Here is a 21,146-nt window from a genome sequence, read left to right as displayed (position 1 = left end):
GCCCTGGACCCCCGCAGCAGCACCTCCTGGCAGATGGGGCCGGCCCGAGGTGCTGCCTCCGCGAGCATGTCACGAGGGGTGGCCACAACGTGGGTGCGGATGACCGGGCTTCCCGGCTGAGCTGACGGGCTGATTTGGCCAGCGTGTCCTCCTCTTGGGGACCAGCATTTCCTCGGCCACTGGGAGTCTCTCAGGGCCAGGCTGCCAGGCAAAGGCCGCCCTAATCGCCGCAGCAGCACAGCGCCCCCGGCAGGCTGGCCCCCACAAGCCCTGGCACTGCGAGAGCCACGCCTGGCTGCGGCTCCGAGGCGCGCAGCTCAGGACTCTGGCTCGGGTGAGCTCCTGCTTGCTCTAACTGTCCCGGCTTCCTTTTCTGCGGTCTCTTTCCGATTCAGTGTCACTCTCATGGGGGGTGGGAGGGCTGCACCTCCCGCCACTCCCGCCTCAGTGGGGTGAGCTGAAGTTGCCAAAAAAGAGACAAAATAGCGTGTCCTGAGCTGGCGCACTGCCCGGCGGGGCCTGGGAGCACCGAGCCGATGCCCAGGCTTCCCGTCCAATTTGAGAGTTCAAGAAAATAACATGGTTCCTGATTTCTCCTCTTTTTCTCTTGTTTTCTGAAATAACTACCACCTGATCAAAGAAGCAAAAGGTCTGATGGAAAGTGGCCAGTTGACCAAGGGGAGGTGTCTCTCTGCTCCAGAACCCCCTCATCCCACCTGGAAGTCACTGATCCACCTGCTGATTCGCTACCTCACCCTCCCCTGGGACGGAAGTGAGATGCTGACTGGAGGGGTTGATTTTCCTGTAGTGGACGAGCAGGTACAGGGTTTGGGAACACACGCTTCCTTTTGTGTTTGTGTTTCTCCCTTGTTAGATGCCTCAGGAACTGGCAGGTGGGCTAGGAGGGTCTTGATTCACTTACACAGAGAAGAAAGCCAAGTCTAGCTTGTGAGAAAACTCTGCACTGGGTACTGGGCCCAAGTCTGGGGAAGACTAGGTGTGGTTGTGTCCTCATAACATTCCTGCCAGGCAACTGATGCGGAACAGGAATTAGGATCTGGAATGGGGCTGGGGCATGTCAGAGTCTCTTGGTAACATGTTAAACAGCTCCAAAGTCTTTCATTGCAAAATGAAAATATCTGAGAAATGGGGAGGAAAAGTTAGACAAGCAAACTTCTGAACTACTAAGAGGCACATCTAGGATATAACTAACTTAATGAATTGAAGCACTGTATTGTGGGAACAAATGGCTAAGAATGAATACTATTACTAAACCATTCTACTGATGGAAGAAAAGGAGGAACAGTGAGGTCGAGGCACTTGATCAAGGTCATACAAGCAAGAAACAGCAGAACCAGAATCTGAAGCTCAAGCTGTGACTCTGAGGACTGCCCCCCCAGTCCACCTCCTTCCAGTCACACTCCTCCAGAGAACTCGGGTTTGCTAACACAGAGCCTAAAAGGAAGCTCTCAAGGTCAGCATGGTTGAGATAAAAACCAAATCTATCTATTCCGGGATGACTGTGACATTCTGAGCGGGCTTCACAGCAAACAGGCAGAACTAACACAATCGGTTTCAGACGGAGCTGGGCGGAAAGGCAGCGCTGGGTCGCTGGTCCAGGGAGCGCTCCTACGCTCGGCTAAGCAGGACACGTGCATGTCTGAAGGATTTGCATGCCCGAATCTGCAAACAACTGCACATGGTTTGTTACCAAAGGCAACATGCACTCGGGGCTCTGGGGGGCAGAGCAGGACGGGGACAGAGCCAGAGCAGGGGGCTCCTGTCCCGGGGACACTGTGTCCCTTTCCCAGAACACAATGTCACCTGAGCCGGCCTCTGGGCGCAGGGACCGCGCCACTCAGTGGGCAGCCCTGCCCTGCTGCCCACCTTCCTCAGCAAGCCACGCCCTCGTGGTCTCGCTGGGAACAGCTTCAGACTCGACTGATAGCGGCTTTCCGATTTCTCTGGCAGTAGCATACACCAGCTGTTTCCAAGCACCTAGGCCAAAGATGGTCACGGCAGTTTAGAATTTCCCTCTGAAGTGAGGGAAAATAAATGAAAACTTTAAGTTTCTAAACCAAATTCTTTTTTCTATGAATGAAGCACACAACCCTGTACAGTTCAGAGCCGTGACAGAGCCGGGGCGGGTGACCGCCTGTTTGCCTCAGACACACAGAGCACAGCGCTCTCCAGAGGGTTGCGAAAGAACCGGGATGGGGCTAGCCAAGAGGGCAGCTGACACTCTCGCTTGGCTTACGCTGTCCTCCTTTTCATTCCTGAGCTCCCCGCCCACTCCTGTCTGACTCATTAGCTCTCGCCTTAGCCCAGCCTCTAAGCTCTATGTCTTGAGGATGGAACTTCAGACGTCTCCATGTACCATGTTTTTCCCTCGGTCATCATTCTCCATGGGCACAGCTTTAACCATATCCTTGTCACTCCCAACCCAAAATTCAGCCTTGACTACTCTTCTAAGCTTCCTAGTTACACAGCCTACTGGACGGGGGGACCCACAGGCAGCCAAACGAAAGTTCTAAAACGAACCACCTTTCTTAACCTCCTCCCTCAACGTGCTGGTGCTCTCCCCATCCCACAGGCCTGGTCTTAACTACCACGTTCAAGTACAGAGACGTCGCCTCTGACTCCTTCGCCTCCACAGCCTCACGTCCTACCAGTACTAAGTGTCTTTGATTCTACTTCCTAAATTTTCCCAAATTCTAACCATCTTCACCTCAGTCCCACTGCCTAAGTTCTCATAAAGGTCTTTCAAATAGCCGCCTCACCTCAAATTTCATTTTCTTCCAATATTTTGCCACACATTTCCCCCTAACTAACCCTTCTCATCTGTTAACCCGGCCAATTCCCAGGGTCACCCATGTGCACAGGTACCCGACCTGGCTGCTGGTCACAGGTAGCACAAGTCCTCACTGGCCTGTGGCCATGTCACGGGGCAGGCACCCACCATGAACACCACTCTGATTCCTGCTCCCTTACTTAAACCCTCCAACAACTCAAACAACCTGGTCTCTGCCGCATACGCCCTGTGGCTCCTTGCCCTCAGGTTGGAGCCCAGGCACCCCGTCTTGCCACCCAGCCTGTCCCGCTGGCTCTGACATGGTCTCCTTACTGGTGTGGGGCCCATGCAGGTCTATGGCCAGGAGAAGCAGGGGCAGAGGGAGAGGTGTAAACTCAGGTGAGAAAAGGTAACGTCTATATTTTTGATACCTATTTACTAAATACCGTGATTTATGTCCCCTTTAATTATGAACATACGCAACAAACCCTAATATGCTATACTGTTTATTCTATTTAGTAGTAGTAGTAAAATCATAGAGTATGATATTTTCAAATCACAGCACATTAACTGCAGAAAACTAAAAAAAGTATTTATGCGCATCACTACAAATTCATAAGAGCAATTCCGAGGGCTGCTGTTTCCTGTTATTTAATGTATTAGCAAAGACACACACATGGCATGACATATTTGCTTTGAAGACATTACGGTAGCCAGACTGGAATATCACTGGTGCTTTGGTATCAGTGTGGTGAGCCTGGGACACATGGCGAGGTGGGGGCTGCACCCTGTGTGGGAGCCAAGGGACTTCCTGGCTCCAGGGGGCTGACGCCCTGAGGCTTCCCCATCTGTGCACCTGGTACACACTACTGGTTGCTCACCAGGTGCCTTGCATTGCGCTGGGCCCTAACTAAGGCCGCTGAGATGAGAAAACCACAGCTCTGCACGTCCAAGTGGTCAGGGAGGGAGGAGGGCTGGGGGGGAGGGGAGATGCTGACCACTTCAGTATCGCACATCAGTGCAATATTGTAACTTCACATAGGCAGCCATGGGCGCCAACAGGAGGGACAGCTAAGCAGAACCAGAACCAGGGGCTGGGGAAGGCCTCATAGAGACACCACTGGAGCCTCCTATAGGACAGGTAGGGCCTAGTCAGGTGGAGAAAGAACACAACCTATGGTGCTACAGACCACAGCATATTTGGAAACAATGGGTCAGACATATCTGCTGCAGGAAAGAAATGGTTCCACGCATCCCTGAAGCGCCACAAATAAACACGGCGTCTCTAGATCTTGGAAGGAAAGACGGAAGAAGATCACTTAGAAAATAGTTCAGATTTAAAAAGATCCAGTCCCCCCAAGAAGATAAAAGTTGTCTCATGTAGATAATGGGAGTCCTGCAGTAGAAATCTGAATCTGGAGCCAACTCTTACCGCCTTTGGAGGAGAAGTAAGCCGAGAGCCATTCGTATGATGCAGTAGAAAGGCTGTTCCTAGACTTACTTTCCTGTGACTTCCTGCACGGATGGTACAAAGATTTTTCAGAATTGCTTTAAAAGTTGCAGGTCTGATATAGGTTGGATGAACTTTACAATAAAGTATGTGGCTTGAAAGTGTTCATGCTGGACCATCCTGGACAGGTAGGGCATTTGGAAAGGCCTCTTCTGGGCTGAAATGGGGCAGAGTGTCCTTAACTAGAATATTTAAAACAGGGACATGTCTGTCTTGGGAACTGGTTCTCAAGTCTGACTAATTTTCAGGGGGTTTGGCAGGCAGGAGACATGACCCATGGTCTCCCTGGAACCACGTGCCCCTTCAAGTTTTCTTACTTTCTCAAGCCAACCGGGACATTTGTTGATTCAACCTTTATCAATATTAAATCATAGCATGTTTCCTCTTTTTTCACTATAGAAACAAAAGTTGCAATAAACTTCCCGTCTCTCTGACCCTGTTTTACTTAGGATTTGAATTGTACTATTCTAGAGTGGGGCTCTAACTTTTTGGGCAGAAAGGATCATTAATTGCAAGGTAGTTGTAGGTCATCAAACTAAACAAGATCTTGTTTTCCCAGAGTCCACAAGTACATGTAAGGCTACCAGAAAAACCAGCATTCGTGGTAGTGGGAAAGCTTGTTACTGGACCCTGTGCTAACATTAGCCTGGAGACACCAGCCACCTGACGCTGCCCTTCCACGTTGCCCCCAAAGGCGCTGTCCCCCACAGTCCCCGATGCAGCTCCCAAGGCAGCCTTGTCTGGGATTGACTGAACTTGCACATGGCTTGACTCAGGAAGGAATAATTTAACGCCTTCCTATGTCCTCTTTCGAGCACAACATACAAGCAGATTTCTAATATTCACTCGAAATGAGGGCCATTTTACAGCCGCTGGCTTCCACAGGTGGTAGCAGGGCTTTGACACATGACGGGCCTGGTTATTCAGCAAGTGTGAATTTTGGAAGTGAGCATCTACGGGTCTGATTATTGACTAGGAGTTGAACTGTTTTTTATGAACCTCCAGCCTTAAGAAGTTAAACGCACTTTTGAAACAAATTCATTTATAATTTAACTGGAAAATAAAATACTGTTTTTCTTGTATCTTCACATCCCTCAGTGACTGGAAACAGTTGGAAGCCCTGGAGACAGGCCTTTCGAGGCTCCAGTCTTCCTCACTCAGCTAGTGAGGGCTTCCTTCTGGCTTCAAAATTTGAATCCTCAGCCAACAGCTACTTTAGAAATGTGATGACCACTGTGGCCATAGACAAGCACAGACTAGCACTTTCCAGAGTCCCCTCAGGTGAAGCCACTATGATCAATACTTGGAAAAAATATATATATTTGCTTTATGACAGGTTACAGAAATATGAATTAACACTATAGGCAAGTTAGAGTCAAATTGCTTATGAAGAGACCCTAAACCCAGGAGAGTAAGATTTGCAGTGCAGATTGTGGGTTCCTGGGCCCTAGAGGATTTTGCCTGTTTCACCGTATCCAGCAGATACTGCAGTTCAGCGCTGGCGCTAACTACACATTAGTAGAGTCCAACACATAAAGGGACATCTGTAATAAAGACATTTCTAGTACCATCTAAAAAGATGATAAGAGAATGGATAAAATTACTTCTATATTTTATTTGTCTCAATATATCAAAAATACTATCACTTCGACACAGATCAATACAAGAACATGAATGAAATGCTTACTCTTTCTCAGGAAGTACTGTACCAAATTTTCCAATCCAATCTTGTTAAGGGGCAGGATGTCCCAAAGGAACTCTGCAGAGTCTTATGGACCCCACCCCCTACTCCAGCTTTCTGGACACTATCCCCTACTCCAGTGATTGGAAACTACAACTCCCAGCAGTACCAGGGAGAGAACTGCAGGACCCCAGGGCGGAGCTAGCAGGAATTCTGGGACATTTGGGCAGATAAATAGGCTCACGTGCTCTCTCCCTTGGGAAGCAGCTTTCCTGACCTCGTGACTCTGTGTGTTCAGTCAGCCTACCCATAAGGTATTGCAGTTACTTGTATCCCGCTCTCTTTCCCTGGGTTGTTTCCTGTTCCTTTCCCCTTTTGTAAACAAACCCGTTATTGACCCTTTTGTATGTCCCTGCAGTATAACCGAATTGTGAGCGTGTGGGTGAGGCCCCACAGACAGGCGGCCCGGTCCACTCTGGCTTCCCTGTAACAATCTGGCACATCCCCACTCAGACTAGCTGTCTGGTGAGCAGACAGCTTATGGAGGTGGAGGTGCAGCACTTCCTGCTCAGGAAGCACAGGCCGTGTTGACAGGGAGTGCCAAGCGCCCTAGCGGTAACGAATGTGCTTGAACCACGGTCCCCACTTTCAGAGACTGGCGTTTCCAGGTGTGTTTGTACAAAAGGTTAGCATTTGCAGCAGTAACTCACAGATGCTAAATATTCAATCTTGTCTTTGCACCTGCTTATATGGAAAACTGGTCTTGGCGGCAGAGCTGGGCATTCCTGTTCTAGAGCATTGGAGATCAAGAAAGAGGCTGATGGAATAATCAGATCATGGTAACACACTTTTGCAGTGCTTTACCCACACTTTAAGAATATGAGAGAAAGTGAAGAACGGAATACTCTGAAAAGGGACACAGAACCAAAAAAAAAAAAAATACTCTTGGAAATTAACAGCATGAAAGCAAAAATAAAAATTGGCTAGAAGGAAATGCTAGCAAAGAGAGGAGGGAGAAATGTCTTAGAAAGTAGTACAAAGACAAAAAGAGAAATGCTGTGAGAAGGAAGATACAACTTAGAGAACCTCCTCTAAAGGGGTTCCAGACAGAAAGGCCAGAAGACAGGAAAGAAGTCATGAAGAAATAACCCAAGAAAGTGTCCAATAACATAAATGTTCCAAATAACATTGAATATTATTTCCAACAATATAAATATGATGGAGTGTTCTTAGTACAAGACTTTAGAGAAACCGAAATGCCTTGTTTGATAAAACAGGAGTAAGAATTGATTCTAAAAATAAATCCAACAAAACAGGTGGCAAACTATCTTTCAGAAACTGTGAATTAGCTTTACTCACTTTCTGTGTCACTATCAAGGACTACAATGATTATAACTCGAAGTAAAACTATCAGAAACCCACTAGCCCCGGAGGTCTTGCAGATTCTAACTAGTTCTAGTCTTTTATCTTTAGCAAATATTTCAGTCCACCTTGAAGTGCTTACCTTAGGTAAATGCTCCTTTATGGTTTCGTTATCTCTCTCCACCACCTCCATCATTTCTTGGCCCCCAAGGTATGCGGCGTTAGCTATGTTTAAAAAGGAAGTCAGAGACTTAGAATACACCGAACAAATGCATGTCAAGTTAACCGTTGTAAATTCTGGTTCCTCCCTTTTCTTTTCAAGTGCTATGATATGACACGTCAGTGAGGCCAAGAGGCATGTGAGCTGGGCAACACGTGTGTCTCGAAATAAAAGCATGCCCCTTCTCAACACATGCAACCTTCAGCAGCATTTCAGATACCACAGAAGATGCTGTGAGCGTAGAGGTCCCTGGTCAAAGGGTTCTTATGATTTAAAGATTAGAAGCGCTGTCACAGATAAATCATGCAGATTGGGGAACTACATGTTCCCCACTACTACTACTACTAAGGGAAAACTCTCCTGGCGATGACAGAAAAACAACTAAAAAGAATTTTAATTTTTTTTTAATTCTTTCACAGTAATATTGCTTTTAGTTCCTAGATTTTTTTTTATTTATTACAAAGTTTATTTTTACATCATTTTGCACATTTTTTTTTTCCATCTCGATTGTAATCCCCACAGGTTTCCCTTCACCAAATCACCCCTGTGCCACCACTATAGTCCCGTGTATTTCCCTCCCTTCCCCCCGCCCCCATTTTTGATCCCATTCCCCACTCCACCCCCACAGAATGTCTCTGATCTATGGTTGTTCATTATTTTTATTATTTTCTCGCCTGGTCCATTATACTCCTGCTATGAGTGAAACCATCCGGTATTTTTCTTTCTCTTTCTGGCTTATCTCACTTAGCATGATCTTTTCCAGCTCCATCCAAGTTGCTGCAAAAGACATGTGTTTTGTTTTTTTTTTGGTTTTGAGTAATATTGCTGAGTAATATTCCATTGTATATATGTACCACATCTTTCTAATCCAGTCATCTACTTTTGGGCATTTGGGCTGCTTCCATGTTTTTCCAATTGTAAATAAAGCAGCAATAAACATGGGGGTACAGTATCTTTTTCAATCAGTGTTTTTGTGTCTTTTGGGTAGATACCTAGGAGAAGAATTTTAATTTTAAGGTAGGCTTTATAGATCTCTAATTGTTTTATTTTAAAGATTTATTTATGTATGCATACAGAACTGGGGTACAGGTCAGAGGTGCCGGGGTGGTGAGAGGATTCACCAGAGACAGAGTGGGGAGCAGAATAGGCAGATCAACAAAGTATACTGCTGAGGGGAGCAGCGGGTGGGTCAGGGGAGGTCTGTGGCGCCATGTGGGTCACCTCTGGGGTGGGGATCGAACTCGCACTGAAGCAGCTGTGTCTAGCTTGCAGCGCTGCTCTCTAACCTGTTGCGCCACCAGGGAGGGCCCTGATCTTTAATTGTTTTAAATTATGAGCCCTATTATACAGAGTGCTCCCCACTCTGACTCTGGTGAATCTTCTCACTGCCCCTACACCACTGGCCTGTACCCCAATTCTGTATGCATACATAAATAAATCTTAAAAAATTAGAGATCTATAAAGCCTACCTGAAAATAGGCAAAGGGACCCTCATTTTTTTTTTTATTTAAAAAAAATTTTTTTTTTAGAGATTTATTTATTTATTCATACAGAACTGGGGTACAGGCCAGAGACACGGAGGGTGAGAGGATTCACCAGAGACAGAGCAGGGAGCAGAACAGGCAGATCGACGAAGTACACTGCTGAGGGGAGCAGCGGGCGGGTCAGGAGAGGTCTGCCACACCATGTGGTCACCTCCGGGGCAGGGGGACCCTCATTTTTAAGATGCTGACTACTTGGGAAGAGAAAACAAGACATAGACTTATGTGGTTTTCTTGTTCAGGAAGAAAATTTTCATTTTAATACCTGAGAGGAGAAATATATATGTGTGTGTGTGTGTATGTATATATATATATATATATATAGCATTATAAACACACACACACACATATATAGCATATAGATATATAAAAATATTCACTTTTGTACAATGTATGCTTTCTCCTCTCAGGTAAGTCCCTAGTAATTCCCACCACCAGTTCACCCTGTGCCATCACTACAGTCCGTGCGCTCCTCCTTCTCCTGTTTTGATCCCTCTGCCTCCCCTTCCCCTTTAACGAAATATAAATATGTAAAGATATATATGGACAACTTTTGTGTTTTAAACACTCTTTTTGTATAACTACTATACTATCACTCTTAAATAAAACAAATCCAAATTACTTGTAAGGGATTTTATATTACTTTTTTTTCTTTCCCCAAAGATTTCTTTATGCATATAAGAACTGAGGTACAGCCCAGAGGTATGGGGGTGGGGTGTGTGTGAGAGGATTTACCAGAGAGGGCGGGGAACAGAACAGGCTGACTGACTGAAATACACTGCTAAGGGAAAGAGGGTAAGATAGGAGAGGTCTGCTGTGTGGTGTGGGTCAGCTCCCTGGCTGGGGATCGAATTGGTGCTGGAGTGGTTACAGATAGCTTCATGGCTTTAACCCTTTGCGCCACCAGGGAGGGCCTGGAATATTACATCTCTAAAAGTAAATTTTTATCAGGGAGTATATCTCAGCTCACCTACTCTCCTACATTTTTTTTTTTGGTGGTGTTCTTGTAATTTCCCATCTAAGTTTACTTGTATAACACCAGTTTCCTTTCCAGTAATTGCTTGAAGGACGCCATCTTTTTCATTCCTCAGGCATGCTTACAACACAACACAGTGGTCAGAAATAATAACACAAAATAGAAGTGTAATTTCCTAAGGAGAAAACACTTCTTTGGCAAGGACTGTCAACATTCCTGGAAACCAGAATTCAGAATTTCAAGCACCATAGTGAAGGAAATATCTAGTAGCAGCAGTAATGGAAACAAAAACACGAAGGAAAGAGAATGCTTTAGAAGAATGTCAATTATTTACTTTTGTTTCTTTATAAACCTAAATTCAGGTATAAAAAAACTCACTGAGGAGTCTCATATTCTATTTTATTTGATACCATCAACGTCTGCAATTTGCTTAATATTCAAATGTTACTACAAGACTTTGAGTAGTTCCAGGTTTGAAATAGCTGAGAGAGGGCTACAGTTGGAAGATCAAATAGCCATTCACTTCAAAGGTCAGAGGATGTGGCTGCAGCTCCTAGCACCGTCTGGGGGCTGCCCTGCACAGCCTCCTTGCCTGTGGTGACGCCCACTGGTCTGTCTGAAAAAATCCCAACTCATCTTTAAGCCCCGATTTGTTTATCTTCTCTTTCCTTACTTTTTTTCAGGGAAAACGAGCTCCCCATTCTTGGTGCCAATCATGCCCCTAGGCTGACCTCATCGTGATCTATTAAAATTCTTCACCTTCGTCTGCCTGCCACCCTGGAAGTACCTAAAGGCAAGGACGGCATTTCAGTTATTATTCTCCCTGCTCACCTGAGCGCCCGGTCCAGCAGCGACCGGCCAGGAAGGGCTGCTCATGACACAAAGGCGGAGGGGCCGAGGGAGGAAAAAATCTTGTGACTTTTTTAAGTGGTGGAGGAGCTGATGACCACAATGAATGCCAGAACCGACCCTCGGAAGCCCAGCTGGCAGGTACTGGCATAAAACTGGGTCAAAAGGGAGAGTTTCAGAGGCTGGCACTAAGGTGGCCACGCAAAGCAGTGGCCCCAGGGGTGAAGCCAACCGAAATGAGTGCTAAGCCGGAAATTTGGAAGGGCAGTGGTGGCATTCGGGGAGGGAAGCCAGGTGGTCCGTGCTGGTGGTGCCCATGGAAGAGCCCAGAGGAGCAGCCCCAACCTGACTTGACAGTTACAGTGTGGACGGGTTTTTGGTGCTGCAGTGAAGGGTGTCGCTGGAGATGGGCACAATTTAATCAGAGAAGGCGAACCAAGTGGGTAGGTACACAGAAGTGTACAATGTGATTATTCTTCTAAGATATTACTTCTCATCACCTTGATTTTCTTAAAATGGATCTAAGGTCTATAGGTACAAACAATACCACAATTTTTACAAGGAATAATCAATCTCCTAAAAATGTGAATGGGTAGTAGACGGTGAGGACAAAGGGGCGGACTGCAGAGGAGGGACAGAACTAGAGTTTCAGCGGTACCTTACGTACTTTGCACAGATGTTGTTTACAAGGACGCACATCTGGCATCAGGTTATAATGCAGTGTTACTTCAATAAAAATAACGTTCATTACACAATATGCTGCATTATAAAAAGGACTCGTGAGGTCCACCTCCATGATGGGAGGGTGGCCGGGGACAGTGATGGCCTGCAAGCACACGGAGAGGAAAGCAGGAATTTTGAATATTCTTTCAAGAATAATTAGTGTGAGAGTCATCACCATGCAAAGTAAGATGGTCTCTACCCAGGGACGGGCAGGTCCTCCAGAAAGGCTTCGCGGAAGGGCCTGCCATGCAAGAGAGCACAGAAAGGGTTTAAGGCTGCCTTCCAGGCTGTGAGGGCAGAGGCCATCTTTGCCAGAAGGGCAACATATTTGAAATACTTGAGTATTTTGTTCCTTGAATCTTTCAGACCTTGCTACAACAACAAATATGTGTATAAAATAAAGGATACAGAAAGTCAGTTTCTATCTAGATAGGGCAGGATTTATGATCCACTTCTTGGACTGGCAAACTTCCTCTATTTGTTCCCTTAAGATTTCCACTGAAGTGCAGACGTTACATAATGTGCAAACACCGCAAGGCCTCCTGGAAGTCAAGCTGGCACGTGAAAGGTCATCGTCTGGATGACAGTCAAGCCTCCGAGGAGCAGATCTGTGAGTGAACGTCCCGTGTGCAGACAGCACTGAGGCGGGCAGAGGCCTGGCCTGCCTTCTGCCGACAGCCCTGCTCTCTGTGCAGCCTGGAACTCATGCCATCGGCTCAAAAGCTAGAGTGCTTAGTGGGCACCTTCACCATTCACAGACCTCTGTCACCTCCAAGGCCAGGGGCTTTGCTCATTGTGGGAATACTCTTTTCTCTCAGATGGCACCTCCCTCCAGTAAGAAGCAAGGTTACAGGAATCACCATGAGAGTAGCCAGGGCCAACTGGGGCAAGGCGCTTTCTGTGGTACTTGTGGCAAGAGGACACAAAGGTGACAGTGGGGACAGGTGTGAAGAAGCTGGCCATGAAGATCCAGAAGTCCAGGTTGGGATCAGCCTAGTCACTACTAGGAGAGACTTAAACATCCAAACAGAGAGTCATCTGAGAAGCCAAAGAAAGAAGGCAGCTAAATCTTGGCTTTCCCCCTCATGTTCACGGTTACAGAGACGAGGTGGGTAGTGGGAGAAAAACGGAGGCCCCTGAAGGACTGGCTACCTGGTTGTCAGAAGGCCAGACTTAGAGTAAGAGAACAGATCAGAGAAGGAGGGAGGTGAGACATTGGAGGGCTGGCCTCCTCATCGGTGAGTTGTTTGTGTGGAACAGAAACGAAGCAATGTGCCTGAGTGTTTGATCTGGCTTGGCGTCTATTTTGCACATAGTGTAATTCCACCACCGTGGTGTGGGAAAGGAAGGCCAGGTTCCCAAGCATGATGTGGCTGGGAGCTTCTGGTTGCCCAGGGTCAGGGAGGGGAATGTGTTTGCTTCCCTCCTGGCTGCCTGCAGTTGGGGCTGCTAGAAGACCCACCATAAGGCCGATTCCTGCAACTGGGAAAGAGAACTTTCTCTCGAGTGCAGTACAAGGACCTACTTCTCCAAGAGTATTCACAGCTGTGGTGCAAAGATGGGAAAATACCTTTACACAATTACCTGTTTTTATTAAAGATACAGTCACTAAACATTTAACAAACAAAATTTTCTTATGGCCCGTTTCTTGAGTTGGGTTTAGAAAACATTTCTAAATAGGAAGCGTTGCCTATTGAATGCCTTTCAAAAACAGGAGTATATCTATTCATGTTCCTGGATGTAGAGCTTCCGGGGAAACTGAGGTCCCTAAAGTATGACTGCTTTTCGAAATGTTTTCCACAGGGCAAATAAGAAAAACGGCTCTGAGGGGAATGAAATGACCTTCTGAAGTGTATGTGGCGTGAGCCAGAATTTCAGTTGATTTCCATTTGTCCTCCAGTAGCTTCCAAGTGTATGGGCCGTTGGCCGTCATTGAGTCTGACGCCTGGTCTGAGCGCTGACGAGAACCAGAGCGGGAAAGGGGCTAATGGGAGTCCCCAGAGTGAGTCTGGGGCAAAACCGAAACGAGCGAAGGGACTGACTTGTCGTTAGTGCTACTTTCACTAACTCGGCCAGTTCTTTGTCCTCTAGAATAGGAGGGAAGGACGAGGGACAGACTCTGAGGCCTTTTTCTGACTGCTTTGCTTTCTTCCTCCACCTCTGCTTTCTTCACAGCCGTGCGAAAGTTTGGGGGGTTAGAGAGAGCATGGGGAGGGGGGAATTGACAAAGGCAGAAAACTATTGAACTTCGTGTGATGAATATTCTTGATGCATATTTGGGAATCCCCCCTGCCCCCAACACCCTGCCCCCACCCCCGGCACTGGTACACAACTGTACAGGCAGGCTGTCACCACTTCAGAGCCCTCAATGCCCAGGACCTGGGGCACTCCTCTGTGGATGAGCACGGCAGACTTTACCCCAGAGCCTCGCCTTTCTGACTGACTGGGGCCAAAGACAACTGTGGCGACCCTGGCCTGGACTCCTGTCAGGGCTCCACAAGGCTCGGAAGAATTCTTTCTCCATTTTGCTGCTGCAGTGGGCATCAGAAAGAGAGGGTCTAGAATTACAGTTTGGTGAGGTTTTTCTGTCTTATAAACTCCGCTCTATTTTCATTTTTTTTCTAGCTTCTAGTTTGTGGGAGGAAAAACCCAACAAATAACTCTTGTTTCGTATTTATCTTCTGTTTGAGATTATTAGCTAAGTTTTCTGCTACACAGATAAGCATATATACTGTAAAATGTGCTTACCGAGGCAGAACGGTTCCAATACATTCAGGACCGTAAACTCATTCTCCAGGTCCAGCATTCGAAGGGCCTTGTTCAACAGCAGGGACTTGACTTTCTCAGGGCAAGGTTTAAGTAACAGGTAGCCAGTAGCGTAGAGCACATACCGGAGCCAGCAGAGCAGTGGGGTGGCGATCCTGCCATTGGGAGACTCAGACATCCGCTCAATGGTTGGAAAGAGCAGAATGGCGCGAATTATCTACAGTTAAAAAAACACACTTCAATGAGAACTTTTCTGAAGGGCTGCCGTTTTATTTCTCCTCTATGGTAGGGACAAAGGCCTGGGCTTTAGACTGTAACCAATGTCCTCAGTCCACAGCCACCTGGGGTAGGAAACATGAATTGGGGTAGGAAACATGAATGTCCTGAGGTGTTGGGATTAATTTCCCAGGGTCAGGGGGAACTCAAGACTCCTAGGTAACTCCTTTCTTGTGACAGAAATCCAGTCCCTTTGAAGGACTGAAGGAAGCAATGTTCCTTTTTAGTAGTATGCCAACTTAACTGACTGAAGATACAGAAGAATGTAGAGTAAGTGACTATTTCTAGTCAGCATGGCTTTCATTGGTTACATTTGGAGGTAGTTCACTTTTGGAAAGCTTTCTTTAATCTTATCAGCCAAAGATAATCTTTAACAGGACCAAATATATTTCTAACAGCTGACTCAACCTTAATAAAGTGCAGGAAGGAACAAGGGAAGCTGGAAATCTCTTTGTGTATACACAGCAAATATTTAAGGACACAAATATCATTTCAACTCAATTCATCAGAAAATCAGGAAATCTATTTTAATAATAATACTCTAGAAGAAAAAACGTTACTGATGTATTTTAAATTTACCATTGATTTAAAAAATAAATATATAAAATAATTCCTGTGGGAAACAAGAAAAGTTAAAATAGTCAATAAGCATATAACAAACATAAATGCAATAAGGCATATAATGGAAATGAGCCAGATCGATGGTAATAAGTTGCAGAACAAGAAATGGGATGGGTACATTAATCTTACTTTTTCTGCTAACTGTAACACACATACAGGAAGGCATATCCAAATCCAGTCAGGAATTGGCAGGGGGTCACCTGCGAGCCATCCACAGGTCTCCCGCAAGGGGGAGTTCTCATCAGAAAGTGGCAATGTGGGCACACTGCCCTGGGCTTTCAGCCTTGGGCACTGTGAGAAAATAAGTATTGTTTTTAGAGTCACTGGTCCTTATGCCTAGCTCAAGAAATTCTCCTGCTTCAAATCATGAGACGATTTTTTTTCATTCAAATTAAGTAACACTACCCCATTCCTGTTGTGAGATATGAGTTTAAATGTTTGGCTGTGCTGAACTTCAGCTGAGTCCGTCCCCCCACTCGGGTGGGTGGTTTGCTTCTTCTTTCCCTTGCTCTTTGGCCTCTTCTTTCTGATCCACTGACTGCACTTTTCCCAGAAGGCTTTGGGGGCAAAGGTGGGTTTTTGTGGCTTATTTCTTTTATGATAACAGCCCTTTTCCATAGTGTGTGTGATGACATTGCCCAAAGGTTGAAGTTGATCCGTTAACGGAGATAGTTCTGCCTTCATGTCTTGCTATTAGAGATCAGGGAGTTGAGGGTGGACACTGTACTGGCTCTTCCCAGTCAGAACAGCTTTCTGTTTTTCCTTGGTCCTATCTGTCAGCTAAGTGTTCCTCCATTTCCTGTAGAGTTTTCCTTTTTCTCAACAATAACATATCGTCTAGCTGTTTATTTTTTGCTTCTAATAATTTGACCTCCACTGGGTCTCTCCTATCATGTAAAGAAGATGCATTGTTCCCTGAACACCTCTTTAACCTTGACGGTGAATAAAAGACAATGCTTGTGAGTGGAAGCCACAGGTTTGTCACACAATTTTGAACATTCTCCACATGCAAAAACGCATTGCAAAATGCTCTAAACTTGGTTTTCAAACGAAGGCAAAAGTTTCAGTCGGAATACAGAAGGGAGTTCTTGTGACTTTGCATCTTCTGACGTACAAAGCCGTCACACTGTTAGGGCGCCTGTGATGTGGACCGCTGCGGGGAACGACTCTCGGAGGGAATGACTGTCGGGGGGAACGACTGTCGGCTGTCGGGGGAACGTCTGTCGTGGGGAACGACTGTTGGGGGGAACGACTGTCGGAGGGAACATAGAGCCCGCTGTCTGTACTGCAATCAGCGGACACAAAGGTTAAGTATAAAGGTTCATGCAGAGCTTATGGGTTCTCTGTGGAGTCTCACAGGAGGAGAAAAGTCAGTTCAGGGACTCCTTGCTAGTCTCCACTGGGAGTGTGTGCCCCACTCTGCATTCTGCACACAATAGGCACGCGATGGGCCCGCATCCTGGGCCGCAGATGGTTGGTCACCTCCTTCCCCTCCTGGCTCAGCATGGGACAGACCACACCTTGTCAGGCAGTGACCACTGAGATCGGGGTGAGCTGAGACTACCGGGTCAGCAGAGTATGCAGCATACTCAGAGATAGTCATTTGCAGCGGCAGGAGGCATGAGAGCTGACATTTCCCATGCGGCTACTGTATCTTGTACATTTTGTATATTTTTAGGTACTTATGTTTTTGCTATTGTAAACAGGATCTTAAAAATTTTCATTTCCTAAGTGTTTTTTTAAAATTATATATATTTAGATTTATTTATTTGTGCATACAGAACTGGGGTACAGCCCAGAGGCTCAGGGGGCGGTGAGAGGCTTCACCAGAGACAGAGTGGGGAGCAGAACAGACAGATCGACGAAGTACACTGCTGAGGGGAGCAGCGGGCGGGCCAGGAGAGGTCTGCCACGCCATGTGGTCACCTCCAGGGCAGGCAGGAATTGAACTCATGCAGAAGTGGCTTTTAGCTTCTTAATGTGGTGCTTTAACCCGCTGCGCCACCACGGAGGGCCCTTAATTATGTATTTTTAAAGATTTATTTATGCATACAAGAGCTGGGGTGTTGGCCAGGGGTATGTGGGGAGAGGATTCACCAGAGAAAGAGTGGGGAGAAGAACAGATGGATCTATTGAAGTTCTTTAATGGCTTAGGACCATTCAAACTTTGGATCTGGTTTGATGCTATCTTTCAGCAGGGATTTATCAATTTCATTTAAACTCCCAATGTATTGGCATACAATCATTAACAATATCCTGCTGTGCGCTTCAATCTCTGAGCCACCAGTAAAGACAGAACCTCTCGTTCCTGATACTGGCTGCTAGTATCTGAGCGAGCAGAACCTTCCCTAGCTAGGAAGGCGCTCTCTCCAGCTCTAGCGACGCTTCCCTTCAGGCTCCTGACGCTCACTGTTAACACAGCCACGGAGGATTCTTTTGGTAGATTCTGTAATGTAAATTTTCCCACTCCTGTACTTTGTAATTTTCTGTGCCCTTAGAGTTGGTGGGTAGAGTTGGACATTTTTCTTGTTCTAATCTGGTAATCATTGCCTTTTGATTAATATGGCTAACTATATTTTCATTTAAATAACTGCTAACATTTTGGAACTAAATCTAAAAATCTTGTTTTGTACTTTTTGTCTTTGTATCACCCCATAAATTTTCTTCCTTTTTTACCATCCTCTGGATGAGAAAGAGGTAAATATATACTTGATAATCAATACTAAATAAGTGATATAAAAATGAGTAAAATATGTTAATACGTTAAATAAATGATTAGTAACTAAAAATTATGTAACACTTTAAAATAATAAATAGTAAACTATATATGATGTTCTAAGTGTTGAGCTGTATGGTGGGGAGGGAAGAAATGAAATAATAAAGGAAGGGTAGGAGTTGCCAGGAGTGGTGGTGAACCTTTGGATGTTTAGGGAAGACTCCAGTGAAAGGTGACATTTGTGTAGACGTAGTTACGGAGTAACTGGGAGAGACCTGCTGTTCTGGGACAGAGAACAGCAGAGAACTTCAGGTGCAAAGGCCATGAGACAGAACCTAATCTGAATAATAAGGTTTGAGGAGAAGCAAGGAGGACAGAATTACTGGGGCAGAGACACAGAGCAGAGCTGCTCAGCTGTGATCACAGGTGTGGGGTGGGGGCGGGAGATGGGGTGTCGGGGGGAGATGGGGCCTAACAGGTGGGAGGGAGATGGGGTCTAATAGGTGGGGGGGGATGGGGCCTAATAGATGGGGGGGATGGGGTCTAATAGGTGTGTGGGGGGAAACAGGGCCTAATAGGTGGGGAGGCAGGAGATGGGGCCTAATAGGACTTTGTTGCTCAGAATGAGCTGAGAAGACTTTGAAGAGTTTGGGAAACAGAAGTGATGTTTCTCACTTCCACTTTAATAGGATTACTCTGGTTGTTGTATAGAGCTAAGTCAATAAAATTAGACAAGATTAAGAAATGAGAGCTGTAAGTAACGAGAAGGCAAAAAAAAAACTATTTAGGAGAGGCACTTATGTTTACAAAAGGCTTATGTTTAAAACATTTAAAAAACTGCATGTATAAAAATAATAGCTACACACAAAGGTAAGAGGAAACATGCTGTGCTGATCTAAAGACACCTTTATCACTCAAAGGGACATTTCTTTGCTCTATTGCAAAAGAGCTATAAGTTCCTCACTGAAGTAATACATTCTGTTCATTCAATTCCAACTGGAATACTGAAAGGTGATGATTATTTTGAAGTTAACTATTCAGCTGTCTATTTTCTTTTCTCTTCCAGGAAACTTTTAATTACACTGGTAATTAACCAAACCAATGACTATTAAGAATTTGGCTTTGAAAATAACAACAGGGGATAATGTGCGGTAAGTTCATTTACTCCTAATCCCCTGAAACTTCCGCACTTAACTCCCACCACTTACACCCCCACTGCGTTTACACTTCCACCATAGATAATAAAATAATGTAGAAATAGTACTCTCAGGTGCTATCAGGGCTTCACTAGGAAAGTAAATTTTTTTCATGTTTTATTATACTTTGCTATGCAAGTGGAAAAAAAAAGCTAAAACACATTTTAAATGGGAAAGTTAGAAATAAATGGTCTTTGTTTTTTCCTTTACTCTACCGGTAACCAGAACAATCAACTAATGAAAATGATCTGTTTTCTAAGAATTCTGGTGATTTAGTCCTTTATAAGTCATGGCTCTTTTCAGTTGAAGTTTCTTCACTACAAAATATAGGGTTTTTATTTATTAAACTATCCTCAAGGATTTAGAGAATGTAAATGTTTCATAGGGTTACTGTCCTACTAGAAAACAGACCATACAGATTCTATGCAGGTCATGCAGCCCACAGTGCATGCGGCACTTCGGACTGCTCAAATGCACTGGCAGAGAGAGGAAGCAATCCATTACTTTTTATAAATGATCCATTACCGTGACCTGTGTGAAACAAAAGTGCACGCAAGGGAAACTCGAAAAATACACGAGCAAGTACAGGGTTACATTTGGTTGATCTATATCAATACCAAATTAAGAATTAAAGTGCACTCTGAAATCATGGGAATGTACCGAAACAAGGAAGTTCTATTATGTCCTCTGAATGCATCATTGCCTCGCACAAATATAAGTAAACCAAAGATTATTTATCACAACTAATACAGGGGTGATGAGATTGGTTTCCTCCTTCGCCTTTGGAGAACGATAGTTATTACCTACTGGGTGAAACTTAAACTTTTCCTATATCATAGTGATAATCTCAATGAAATTTATAGTCCATATTTGACAGAATGAGTCACAGTAATAAAAATTTCTTTTATTCATAAAGAAACCTATTGGAAAAAAATCACTGAGGTCAAGGAAATATGCCCAAATTTGGAACACAGCTGTGCAGAAAAGGTTTCCAAATCTGTATACATGACAAAATATTGTCTTCTGTTACTGTCTCATTATAGAAAGAACTTCTAGGTTGGCCAATTCATTCTACTCTAAGGACACATTTTCATATATTTCACATTCTCATCTGAAATCTTTCAGAGTCAGCTTTTGACAATGAATTACAGGAAAGCAGAAATGCACACTGGGACATTTTACACAAGGTACTTTGCTGGGGTGAGAGACAGTATTTTCTGGAATAGAGCTGTTTCCAAGTTCCTTGGAGCAACCTGTGCAAGCAAGGATCACGTGCATCCCCAAGGAAGCTGTCACTGCCCCTGTACCCCTGGGAGGAAGACCATATACGTATGGCTGCAGGTAGAGACAGTATTTTTTTTTTTTTAAAGATTTATTTACTTATGCATACAGAACTGGGGTACAGGCCAGAGATGCAGGGGATGAGAGGATTCATCAGAGACAGAGTGGGGAGTAGAATGGACAGATCTCCTGAAATACACTGCTGAGGGGAGCAGCGGGTGGGACAGGAGAGGTCTGCCTCGCCATGTGGGTCTCCTCCCTGGCTGGGGATTGAACTTGTACTGCAGTGGCTGCAATAGCTTCATAGTGCTGTGCTTTCATCCGCTGCCCACCAGGGAGGGCCCAGAGAAGGTATTTTGATGTTTATTTTTCCTGAATTTATTATTATAATTTTTCAGAAAGTTAGAGACAATTTGAAGTATAGCCATAAGAAGTATGATGTTCAGTTGGGGATTATATGTATTGTTTCAATAAAAAGGCTTTTTTTTTTTTTTTTGTAAACAGAGAGAAAGCTAAAAAGTAATGAACAAACGTTACTGTTCATTTTTCCTGAATTTATTATTATAATTTTTCAGAAAGTTAGAGACAATTTGAAGTATAGCCATAAGAAGTATGATGTTCAGTTGGGGATTATATG

The 21,146-nt window shown here is 45.1% G+C and overlaps 1 protein-coding gene across 4 annotated transcripts in view; it reads right to left on the bottom strand.

Moving 5' to 3' along the window:
- Positions 1 to 21,146, bottom strand: part of LDAH (lipid droplet associated hydrolase) — a 73,976-nt gene that overhangs the window by 8,752 nt on the left and 44,078 nt on the right. For all 4 annotated transcript variants that reach the window (XM_004686411.2, XM_012727670.1, XM_012727668.1 and 1 more), the window contains exons 5-6: positions 14,402 to 14,636; positions 7,487 to 7,569 (exon numbers count right to left, since the gene is read on the bottom strand). In XM_004686411.2, coding sequence (XP_004686468.1) covers positions 7,487 to 7,569; positions 14,402 to 14,636 — 318 coding nt within the window. The remainder of the gene's footprint in view (positions 1 to 7,486; positions 7,570 to 14,401; positions 14,637 to 21,146) is intronic.

Source organism: Condylura cristata, unplaced genomic scaffold, assembly GCF_000260355.1.
Source record: "Condylura cristata isolate star-nosed mole 26May11 unplaced genomic scaffold, ConCri1.0 scaffold00020, whole genome shotgun sequence".
Taxonomy (NCBI): domain Eukaryota; kingdom Metazoa; phylum Chordata; class Mammalia; order Eulipotyphla; family Talpidae; genus Condylura; species Condylura cristata.
This window is presented reverse-complemented; position numbering and strand designations above follow the sequence as displayed.